Genomic DNA, 12,234 nt, shown 5'->3' on the forward strand with positions numbered 1-12,234 from the left:
AATTATATTAAAAACAACATTCATGTCTATATGAAAATTTCATATAAATCTTTGGTAATAGTAAGTTAGAGTAGTTATGGACTTTAAAAAAATAGACAAATATACATAATGTTTTTCCATCTCCTTTAAAATAAGAATTGTTTGGCATTGTAGTGACTATAATGCTGTTTGCTTATGTCATAACTTACAAATAATTGAATATTTATTTCAAATTGTTCCACCTGTAAGATGTTTTTGTTTTTATGTGGCTTTTTAAGGCTCACAGGCAGGGAAATGATGCAGTCTGACATTTTTTTTGTTCAATTTACAAATACTTAAGACTGAAAAGTGAGTTATTCTTCTTCAATTACACAGTTACATCTACCATAAGGTATCAGTGTTTCCTCATTATAATTCATTTTAAAGGTGAACTTGCAGTGAAAACTGGTCTGATTTAATACACTAATATCATAACATTGCCTTTCTCAATATTATTAAAATATACCAGTGCATCAGTCACTGTGTGTGTGTGGAAACTGCAAAAATTACTTCAGATACATTATTTCCCCTTCAAATACAAAGTTTATTTTTTAGTTCTCGCTGGGGTTTGAATTACTTACTTCCTGTTTGGGTAAGAGTAAACTTTTTTAAGATAAGTAAAGGTATAGATTAGTGATATGTTTCTAACTCCTCCCTGGCATCTATTTTCCCCTCACAAAATGATGGCTGTAGATTAGCAGCTTAGTGACCAATGCAGTCTGAACCTTTATACTAATAACTACAATTTTTTGTAATTAAATTCTTTCATTTCTATAAGCTGATCATGGAATATATGGATAAAACAGCTTACAGTAGAATCCTTAGGGTCTTCAGCTCATCCTCAGGTGTATCCAAACCAAAATAATTTTCAATAGACTCAGAAGTGTGGACTTACGTAACTGGTTGGTGAATGTGCTGAATGGTTGCTAGTGCTGCCTTATATAGCTTTTGTCACTTGGTCAAAATAAATTAAAAAAATCACAACTTTCAACAGCTTGATTCTCTTTATTTTCATAAATGTTACACCACTTTGATACCACTGTATTTCCAAAAAGTTTCCAGTTTGGCATAACTGGAAACAGTTAATAACTTTACAAAATGTTTTCTCATTACAGTATTTTGTTGTACTGTTTATTCATGCATTCAAAACATCTGTAGTCACAGACAAAAAAAAAAGTATGCCTAAGAAGCAATTTTTTAGCATACTTTACAGGAATGCTTTGTATCTGCCTGCCTTCCCACATAATAAAGCACTTTGCTGTGGCAAGATGCTTCCATATCCAAACTATCCTACAGTATTTTGATCCTTTGCATAACCCCCTGACTGCATATTACTGTGTTTTATTTGTATACAGTTTAAAACATTATTAGGTCTGAATAGCTTGATGTTTTTCTGACAGTCTTTTTATATAGTGAAAATATGCTGATGCACAGAGTTTATATTCTGGCTGCTTTATCATCATTATAATCTATTAATCACATTCATTTTCCTTTCCTAAATAATCCTGCCCAAGGTCCTTTCCTCCCACAATTTGAATCATTGTTTATACACCAGGTGGCAATGTTCTCCATTCTAACAATTCAGTAGATAAGCTTCCTAAATTCCTTCATTTTTGTGGGAACAGTCACTGAACTAATTATGAACTTAATCCCAGAAGAACTTGTTGCAGCATGAAAAGACTTAGCACCAGACTCCTGGAAACAAATCTGGTAGCTCAAGTATTGAGATTGTCTCAAACTTCAGACTACCTACATAGTTATCAGTTTCTTTATCAAACTATTTTTAAACTATTCCTATAAATTTTAATGTACTACCTACATTTTTACCAGTTATTACAAAGAGTAGCTGGCAAGCCTAAAGCATATCCTAGAGCATATCACCTTGAGATCAGCTGGCATAACAGCTCAGAATAAACTCTTCACATTTTTAGTAGAGCCTTCTTGGTCAAGCAAAGTTGAAGCTAAGAAAGATCCTTATTCTACTAATGAAATGCATACAAAAGACATCAGATGCAGAGGAAAAAGGGTTGGTTGGCAAAAGTTTCATTTTTGTAAGGTATCATTTTGAATTTTTACATTTCATCTCCAGCCATCAAAGGTTGTAAAAACAATCCTGCTGTTCCTAGAATACATACCAGGACAAAAACCCATAGAAAAATGCGATCAATGACCATGGCAACATATTTCCAGTCATCCTGAATCTGAAAAATAAACAGATTAAATAGAAACTAGGCATGTTTATTAGATCAAAAACTTGCATTAACACTAAGATCATTTCATATAATGAATGTAGTTTTTTTCCCCCAAATACAGATTGCCTTTAATATATGCACAACTTTAATACCAGTGTTTTTGTAGACAAATTAATTCACCTTGAAGAAGCTTTATTTGAATAGGCTATTTGTAAAGCCAGAAATAGCTCTTGAAATACAATTAAGTTGTTCACCAAGACACTGGACCTCATGAGATAGTCTCTCTTCTGTATGCCAGTCCTAGAAGTTAAGAAGAAGATAATCTGGACAAACCTGACTGAGAATGTAAATCCTACTAAAATTGAAACAGACTGCTCCTACTGGTCCTTAAGCAGTATATGAGAAGACAGAAGTTAACTGATACGATAATTTGGTATGTTAATGTTTTAACTTCTTAACTGGTACTGGAATTTAATGAGTCTCATGCATGATGTAAAATTCATCTTCTTACCTTCCATGTGGAACCAAATTTCCAAGAACATGTTTGTTTTTATTGTATTTTTTCAGAGGATGTTATAACAAGAGTGACACTGAAGTAGTATATATATTGCATGTTAGTAGAAAAATGGTAGATGATAATTTTAGTTACTCTGTAATTACAATTTCAATTTTGACTTATTTTTTCCCCAGGTAGGCTAATATGAAATGAATAATGCTTTTTTGTTTGTTTTTGAAATTTTAAACATTTTAGTTTAGAACTTGTTCTTTTGAGTTAAGGCAGACTTAAAAAAAAAAAAAGAAAAAAGAAAAGAAAAAAAACCCTTAAGTGTCATGCTGCATAGGATTTAAATTCAATGAAGATTGTTGTGATGTGACTATTCTTCTTAGAATGTTTGAGAAGCAGTGATAACAAAACTTTTCTCTCTTTAATTGCATCAAGATGTAGTGTTATGGGAGATGACACTGGTGCTGTGAAAGACAAATTCTTTGCCTCTTAATTGATGGTTAACTGTGGGAGGGAGAATGCAACTTTCTAAATGCCATAGAGTTGGCAGATTCCACTATTAAGACTGTAATTTGGAAATCCTAACTGCAAATCCTGTAGGAGGCTACTCAGCTATGCTTCCCTGGCAGTGGTTACTGAGACATGTTTCACTGGGTATGCATCATCAGCAAGCAGAACGTAGTACAACATAGCTGCTCCCCAGATCAGCTGTTTACTTAATTTGTAATGCAGTTTATGTAATTTAATTGTATAAAACAATGGTATATGTTATCCACTTTTTTTTTTTTTTTTTTTTTTTTTTTAAGGGAGTCTTCTCTTACCAAACAGTTCTACTATGTGGAATGGTAAATGGTGTCGACAGTCTGAGTAATGGTGGTAAAATATGTTCTTACCTCTTTTGCTTCGTTCTGCATTTTCATATTTTCTGCAATGTATTTAACACTTTCAATAGCATCTCTCATTTCTGGTGACAGAACTGAAAATGAAAGCAGCGGATCTACAGATTCAGAGCTTGAACTTCTTGTGAGATTGCCACTGAAATCTGAGAACTTCATTCGTTGATACTGACAACAGCTGCATATTGTATCTTGACATACAAAGCCATCTTTGCAGCATTTGGTTTCAGAACTGTTGAAGCAGTTTAAATGTGAAAACTCAGCAGTGTAAAATGGTTTTGGCTTCTGATTATTCTCTTCGTCACTGGCAGGCCTTGTCATAAACATGATCCTGGGAAGTAAGTTCAGGAAGATGGTTCTAACCCAAACTGGCATTGTGTGTGTCTTGGGTGTTCTGTAGTGCACATTAAGTACAAATACCGTAATGACAATAGATAGAGTTACAAATATCATGGTGAAAAGGAGGTATTCCCCAATCAGTGGAATTACCAGAGAAGTAGAAGGTATGGTTTCTGTGATAACGAGAAGGAACACTGTTAAAGATAAAAGTACTGATATGCAGAGTGTCACCTTCTCACCACAGTCTGAAGGCAAATAGAAAACTAAGACAGTCAGAAAAGATATCAGCAGACATGGAATAATCATGTTGATAGTGTAAAATAAAGGTAAGCGCCTAATGTAAAGAGAATATGTGATATCTGGATATATCTCTTCACAACAGTTGTACTTGATGTCATGTTTATACCCAGGAGCTTTAATAATAGCCCATTCTCCACTCTCCCAGTAATCTTTCAGGTTCATTGTAGAGCCAATTAAAACTAAGTCAATTTTGGCTTTATCGTAAGACCAGGAACCAAACTTCATGGTGCAGTTCTGATAGTCAAAAGGGAAGTAGGTTACATCTATTTTACATGAGCTTTTAAATATAGCCGGAGGTATCCAGGTCACATCACCTGTGTATTTCAGTAGGGCCTTTGTCTTGTCATCAACCTGGAAATCTCCAACTGCACTGTAAAGCAAAAAAGAAAAAAGAAAAAAAAATCAGAATGCAACTATTCCTTTTAATTTCATATAATGAGATCATATTTACAAAATCTTTGTTTTTGAAAGTCAGCAATTACATTTTAACGTGGAGCTGAATAGCATGTACAGGATTGAGTCAGTCGCTGTCATAAATTTGTATAAATAAGCTTAACTGAACAGTTGTATAAATTTATAAATTTACCATGGATGATGTGAAGGGAAATATTTTCCTCTATGACTTGATGCAATCAATACTCCAAGGAGCAAATGTGAGCTCAAGTACCTCAGACCCTGACGACTGACAAGAGGATACCTGCAATACTGGCATTTCCACCCCTTTTGTGGGCAGGGACAGTAGTAAGTAAGGAGAGATGGATTAGAGTTGGAATGTATCTTTGTGTAAGGGGTGTGTTTGGTGAGGGTTTTTACATCCCACATTGCTATCCTGATCACTTTCACGTAAGAACCATGTGCCAATTTCATTTGTTCATATGAAAAAGTAAAATTACAGAGGTAATTTAAGTTCTTAGAATTAGCTGACCACAGGTAGGACAGGACTATAGTGAACTATTGGTCAGTCCCTAGCCTGTTTTGGATTAACGTAGCTTAGCCCATTTTACTGAGAGCAGCTTCCTTAGGTAGCAGAGGGATCCATTTAGTAATGGTTTGGCATTTCACAGTCTTGGAAGCAAACATCCAAAGCACGTCATACCTGAGCTTTTGTATGTCAGTGCTGTTGTTGCATAGGCGTAGAATTGTGATTAACTGCTTAAAAACCTAGAATTAACTTTAACTTAAAGGGCTGAACCACAGACAAGAATTTCTACGGTAAGGGAACTTCTTGCCACCTCCCTTGTAGACAGTGTTAAAACAAACAAACAAACAAAAACCAACAACAAACAGAAAAGCGGTATAGGTGGAAGCTGGTGAAGGGCAGGAGCCGGCTCTTGCCGTAGGTGACATACAGGTGAGTACAGCTGTGAGGGGGATGTGGGACACAGGTGTGTGGAAAAGCAGGCTTCTTCAGTGAGCGGAGCAAAGAGGATTTTTTTAAAAAATAACAACATCACTTTTTTTCCCCTGAATTAAGAAGATAAACATGCAAGAGTCTTACTTGTTATATAAAACGATATCTGGCTTCCAGATCTGGCCGGATGGCACTCGGATGAATTCAGAACCTCCGTAGTCCACTGGATTCCAGCGAAGCTTATAATCGTTCCAGATCTAATTGTGCAAGAAGCGAGTCCGCGTTAGGTTTGGGAAGAAATTGCAATGACATGGGCTAGGCTCAAACTAAGTGCTGCTCTTAGGGTTGTTTTATTTTGTATACTATACTGACTAGATGTTTCTTTAACAAACATGTATGTGTGGTTTATGGATACCGTGGAGATTGGGTGCCCACTGGTCTAGATATGACTTAGATGTACATGTAGGTGCCTGTCTCAGGAATTTTTATATTGGAAATAAAAGGTGAAAGAGGAAATGACATGACAGGCCCCTAGACATGCAGAAGAGCAGAAACAGGAATACAATAGGGTCAATTTTTTTTTCTTTGCCTTCTTTCTGTTCTTTTACCAGCCATTGCCTTAGGATGCTCTAGGTTTGGGTATTTTAATACTACAGCACCTGTCTTCCAGGAAAAGTAATGGGGGGGGGAGAAAAGGGCGGGAAGGCGCCACACGGCGCCGCGGGGGGAGGGGCAGGAAGGCGCCTCGCGGCTGAGGCGCCGCTGAGCGGGCAGCGCGCGCGTCCGTTGCCCGCGTCCGTTGCCCGCGTCCGTTGCCCGCGTCCGTTGGGGCCGTGGCTGCGCCCTGCTGTCGCTGCGCGCCCGCGGGGGGGGGAGCCCGGCGCCGCCGGGAGCAGGGAGAACCGCTGCTCGCTGCGAGGGTGGGGTCAGTGGGCGGCAGCCGCGCTGGGCGTGAGCGCTACTCACGTGCTTCAGCCACAAGTTGGTTTCCATGATCTGGTTCACTTCATCCTGGAAAAGAGGGAGGCGTCGGGCGGCGCTGCGGGGCTCTCAGCGCCGCCCGCTGCCGCCTGCTACTCACCACCTTCACCAGCTGGGACATGGACACCTCGAACTGGATGATGACCGGCTCCGAGACGTTCCTCACCGGCCTCACGAACTGGTTGTAGTTCTCGAACAGGGCGTTGTAGAGGCGGTGCTCGGCCTCGGAGCCCCCGCAGCCTGCCGCGAGAGGAGACGGCGTGGCGGGGAGCGCGCGGCGGGGGCCGAGGCCAGGCGCAGGCCCAGGCTGCCTGCCGGCCCACCCGGGTGGCTGCGCACTCCTGTCTCATTCCTGACGTTTGCTCAGGGCTGGAAGAAGGAAGGCGATAAAACGCCCCAGTCCTTCTTTATTTTCTTCCGTATGCCTCTCTGCAGAGAGAGCCCACCATAGCGGACTGCGTTGCAGTTCGAGGGTGTTAGTGAAACTGGAGGCATGCGATTGCTTTCCCCTCGCAGGCCTCCCCCCCCCCCAATCTGTCGGAGCTCCCAGAGCATGGAGTGGGAGAAGGGGAAAATTAACTGGGCAAACTGAGGCAGAACGTTTTGCAATATGAGAGTTTGCAGGAAAATGATGACGCTGCTTTCTAGCCTGAGTCGTGGTTGCGTGGTTATAGTGATGATAACAGCCCATTTGTTAAAATGTGAAATCAGTGATTAAAATTGTTTAACCATCACATTCAAAGTTATATCCAAAGAGAACGCCTGCTAATAACCCATTTATTCTTCTAAATAATTTCTGTCTGCAGTATACTCCTACTGTCTATTTTGTTGCTGGTTCTGCTGCCTATGGTACCTTGTGGTTGATGAAGAAGCTGCAAATTGAAATTCTTTTAAAGCATAACCTATTTCAGCTGTTTTGGGATGAGTTGTGAGAGAGTCCAAATTTCAAACTATCTTTTTACTCCCAGAGCCAAGCAGTGAATATCTTGAGAACTGGATAGTATCCAGAAACTGATGGTCTTTTCTTTCTCGGGCACTTTCTCTTGAAATCTCTTCTGGACAAAATATCCTCCAGCATTTTAATTGGGGGGGGGGGGAAACTTTTTTTTTGCCTTTATGGATGACACTGTATATGAATTTGGCAAAAGCGCAGAACTGAAGTCTGTTGAAAAAAAAACCTATGACTCCTTTGAAACACAGATATAAAACTGCAGATAATTGCAAAGACATACATTCATTTTTCATAGATTTTGATGTTTTTCAGTAGATAAAGAGAAAGGAAGCAAAGTGTGTGACTGATCTGCACTGTGTTACAAAGCTGACGATACTTTCTGATCTTTACAAGAGCCTGCTCAGCCTAAGACAAGAGGGTCCTCGCATGTCAAACTGTATTTAGCTAAAAACATTTGGATACCAATTTTATTTTCAGGTTAGTGAAGTCACTCAAGCGAACTTGCTAATTTAAGAATGCACACCCTTCTTTCATGCTTTTGGGGAAACAGCTTTTTAACAGCTACCCTTGCTCTTGTTTATTGATATCTCATATTTATGAGGTGTATCTCTCAGATCAAGATTTTTGGAATAAATGCTCTATAATCTTTTAGCTAAACAGTTTTAAGATAGATCTTTATTACAGTCCCTTCCAAACTGTCAGCCTTTATATGTGTCCACAGTACAATAATTAAATCTAGCATCCACTGTATCTAGACAATAAGTGAATTAATGGATATTTATTTAAATGCTTCAGTGTTCTCTCTATCTACAGAGATAAGGTGCAGTGTTCACAGCACACATTTGAAGCTATTTAATATTGTCTCTTTCTTTTGGTCCTTCTGTGCTCTCCAGTATGTAAGATTAAATCTTTACATGTACGGAACTTTCTCTTCTTAATAGCTTTGTGGTTGTGTTTGGCATCTCAGATCAGGACTGCTTAACTTGTTACTACTTTAAAAAGAAAAAATTTTAAAAAGCCTAAGAGAAAAAGCTGTCCTAGGAATGTATATTTCATTCGCTAGCCTGGAGTAAGCTTCAACACTTACTAAAATTAAATTACACAAAGCCATCTACTATTCACCTCTTTAATTCCCCCTTCATCAACAAAGCATAAGCAAATTAAGAATCACTCACCTTTAAAGAGAAAGCAAACAGCAGCAGTTAGAAGGAGAGTGTGCCTGCTCTCCATCGTGTTGCGAATTGCTGCTGGTCGACAGCAGCTGCTGAAGGCAAGCTCGGCTGGCAGAATTGAGGAGCGCAGGCAGCACTGAGAGCTCTGCTCCTCCGATGTAGGAAGTGCTTGGAAGCAGCAGACAGCAGGACCCCAAGCACAGCTCTGCGCAGTGAGCTCCCATTAGGTTTGCTGTGCTGCCCCCTTTCCAGCTGCCCAGACTGTCATAAACCATGTTGGAAATGGGAAATAAATTGTAGGCAAAATAGATGCTATTACTGTAGGCAAGGAGCAGTCATCTGGCAGAACAGTGGGCAGGAGTCCATAAGCTAGTGCATAAATAAACCTAGTAATCTGACAATGCTAAAGATTTTTCCAGTTGGCTGCTGTACAGGATCCTTCTTTATAAGAAGTTTATGCTAAGCTATTAGGACAGATTTAGCTAATGAAAATCTTGTAATTGAATTGTGCTGAAATGGATGTTGACATAAGGGACACCTGATGTAGCAGTGAACTGAGATCATGAGACCTGAATTTCCAGTTATGCACACTTAACGTTTGAGTTTTTTTTTTTCCTAACAGTGTCTCATCCTTACAAACGCATGTGCTAGGTGCTTGTCTCTTTACTGCTAGGTGCCTGCTGCTTTGCTGTATGAAAAGGATGTTGTTATTCCCTGGAGTAACCTTAAGCACACTCATAAATTTTGCCATGATCTGAGCCCGGAGATATATACACAGCAGGCAGGATCCAGCCAGAGCCAGGAATTTGGACTGGAGTGAAACTAGACCAAGGCTCTTGAGAATTACTGTTTTTTGATCATTCCTGCTTTCATGGGCTGGAAAGGTCAGATTTGGGAAGGAGTGTAAGTGTGTCAGATGCCAGCCTGATCCCACAAAATCATACTGTTCATGGGAAAGGAGACGGGGGAAAATGGGGACGTTGTGTTTGAAATTCTGGTCAAGATTATTCTGAAGCAGTAATCTAGACTGGAAAAGCTCCAGTAAACCTTTAAATTTTCATTGCAGATTGAACAGATTTCATCTTTTTCTACTGTCATGGATTTTCTTTCTGAAGTTGTTTTTTTTTTTTAAAAAAAAGAGGCTTAGGTTTTTCTTTCTTGCAAATAATTTTTATAATAAAAAGTCTTGAGAGAGGATGTAGCACCAGGGAAAGGAAGTGGGAAAATGGGATGTTTTCTTCTCATGTTTTTCTGGAATTGGATCCTTCAGTAGAAACAAGTAACTGAAGTTGGGTGGTAAGGGGTTGCCTTTCTCTCTTGCCTTTCTCTCTTGCCTGGGATCATCCCATATCAGTCTTTCAGAGCCACAAATGTTTGATTAGTTTCATTTTTAGTCATAAAATCATGGTTCACAAAATGACTCATTCATCAGGTGGCCATCAGCTTCCTTATCAAATTGTTTGCCACCTTTTGCCTCCCTCTTGAAAAGTGAGATGATGCAGGGAACATGGAAGCCATGGTTGTTGCACACATCTGGGCAGTCTGTGTGTGGGGGGAAAGGGAAGAATTTGGGATTCCACCCTTGTTTTGGGTAATGGCGAGAGGGAAGCCCAGTGGGACAGGAGTGCAGGTAGGGAAGGGTGAATGACAACTCCACTTAGCAGGTGTTAAGAAGGGAGAAGGAGCACCAGACAGGGTTCAGCTGCTCTTGGCACAGAGCTTGTTCATCCTGTTTACTTCGTCTCTCAGAGCATCATTCAGTCCATCCCCAGACACATGTTCTTTTGATAATTTCTGTAATTGTATTAGCTTGGAGGAAATAGGCTTTACTATCCATTTGATTTTATTTATTTTTTCCAGATAACTCAGACTTTTGGTCTTGTAGCTTAACCCTTTTGTGGACACATTTTGTTGCCTCTCTAGGGAACACCAACTAGTTTTTTTTTCCCCTTTCTGCCGCCTTCTTTGTTTCCCTGAATGAGCAGCATTATCACCAGGATGTATGTTTGTTTTTAATCACAGGCAGAAATGAGCTACAGCTTCAAAGATCAGATCGGAAGCAGGTTCCCCAAAACTCAGTGTCCAAACCTGAAGAGGTTGGAAACGGCTGATCTGCAGAGGCAGTGAAGAGTCATTATATCTCTCAGGTATTTTAGCTTAATTTGCCTGGTTGCTGAAATTTTCGTCAGTGTTTGTATGCACAGATGATATTTTCTCTCTGACGTCATTTGCTGGAGCTCCTGGTGAAATCAGATGGGTGTGTGGTAGGCTTATTTTCGTGGCCAGGGAGGGCAATATGATAAGAACATGTCACCATGACTACGTTGCAGAACTACACAGGGAAGGAATTTGTACAGGCAGGAGGAAGCTCATCCACCCATGAATATGATCTGCAGTAAGAAACTGTGTAGCCCTTCGTTTTAATAGCTATACCACTTCTAAGGTTATTTCTCCAGATCAAATCTTGGAACAGCTCAGGTCATGAGGAAAGGAATATTTTCCCACCTTACTCTGTGATACTGATGCGCCCTCTATAAAAAGCCAACACTGCTGGCTTTTCTGGGTTCTTTGGCTGCAGGGATGCAAAAGAGTCCCAAACAAACTCACTAGGAGGCATGTGGCATGTGTGTGTGATGGTGTTGGTGCTATGCATTTGAGTGAAGACAAGATTGGTCTAGGCTGAAGGAGTTTTGTAAAGGTGTGAAATTGGGATGGAGCCACTGGAGACTTCTCCCACTAGGAGGTAAGCAAAGGCTGGCTGCACACTTCTGTTGAAACAGATTGTTAGAAAATAAGTTTTGAATGACCACTTTTTTTTTTTTTTTTAATGAAGAGCATTGCTCTAAAAACTATCAAAACTGGAAATGTTGAAGATTATTTTGTGTGATAAACTGGGACCCTACAATACTCACAACAGTGACCATGCAAGGTGGCATTTTTAATCTGTTTCAATTTATCCAGAAAATTTATATTTTTGAAGTATTGCCAAAAAATCAAAGCAAAATCCTACTATTCTTTGAGAAGCTAAACTTGGAATAGTTTTATGGATTACATAGGCGAAGCTGGTGGAGCTGCTGAGGATTAGACAAAAAAAGCATTTCCCATTCTGAAATCAGTTTTTAGTAGGACAGAATTTTGCCAAACCTTAACAATTTGGGTGAACTTTTCCATGCTGAAGTTTGCCATAAGCTGAATTATTTCTGAAAGCTTTACAAAAATATGGTGGTGATTTCTGAGAACATAACTAAGGGCCAGTATATTGTTTCATCATGATTAAAATATGAATAAGATATATGGAAAGCACTAGAGCTGCCACATCCTGGATGAGCCGCTCTAGTTCTGCAGGATTCTCCCTGAGGCCAGGGAAGTGCCTTTTAAAAACCCTGTCTGGGCTGGTGCAGTTTGAGGCCTCCATTTGCTTGTGCTCCATGGCTGGCTGAGCTGCCAAAGACTATCTGAAACTCTCATCATGCTGAGGATAATTCAGCTGAAGGCTGCAGGGATGGAGCCGAGCGTTATCAGTCATTG

The 12,234-nt window shown here is 39.8% G+C and overlaps 1 protein-coding gene across 1 annotated transcript; it reads right to left on the minus strand.

The window, feature by feature from the left end:
* Positions 1-1,050: 1,050 nt before the first annotated feature.
* On the minus strand, positions 1,051-8,851 carry CHRNA3 (cholinergic receptor nicotinic alpha 3 subunit). The gene is made up of 6 exons (XM_062583306.1): positions 8,710-8,851; positions 6,683-6,822; positions 6,568-6,612; positions 5,749-5,858; positions 3,609-4,620; positions 1,051-2,219 (listed from the first exon to the last, which is right to left on the minus strand). Exons 1-6 carry the CDS (start codon positions 8,762-8,764, stop codon positions 2,091-2,093), a joined length of 1,491 nt encoding a protein of 496 aa, XP_062439290.1. The 5' UTR covers positions 8,765-8,851; the 3' UTR covers positions 1,051-2,090.
* Between the last annotated feature and the right edge of the window lie 3,383 nt (positions 8,852-12,234).

Source organism: Rhea pennata, chromosome 10, assembly GCF_028389875.1.
Source record: "Rhea pennata isolate bPtePen1 chromosome 10, bPtePen1.pri, whole genome shotgun sequence".
Lineage (NCBI taxonomy): Eukaryota > Metazoa > Chordata > Aves > Rheiformes > Rheidae > Rhea > Rhea pennata.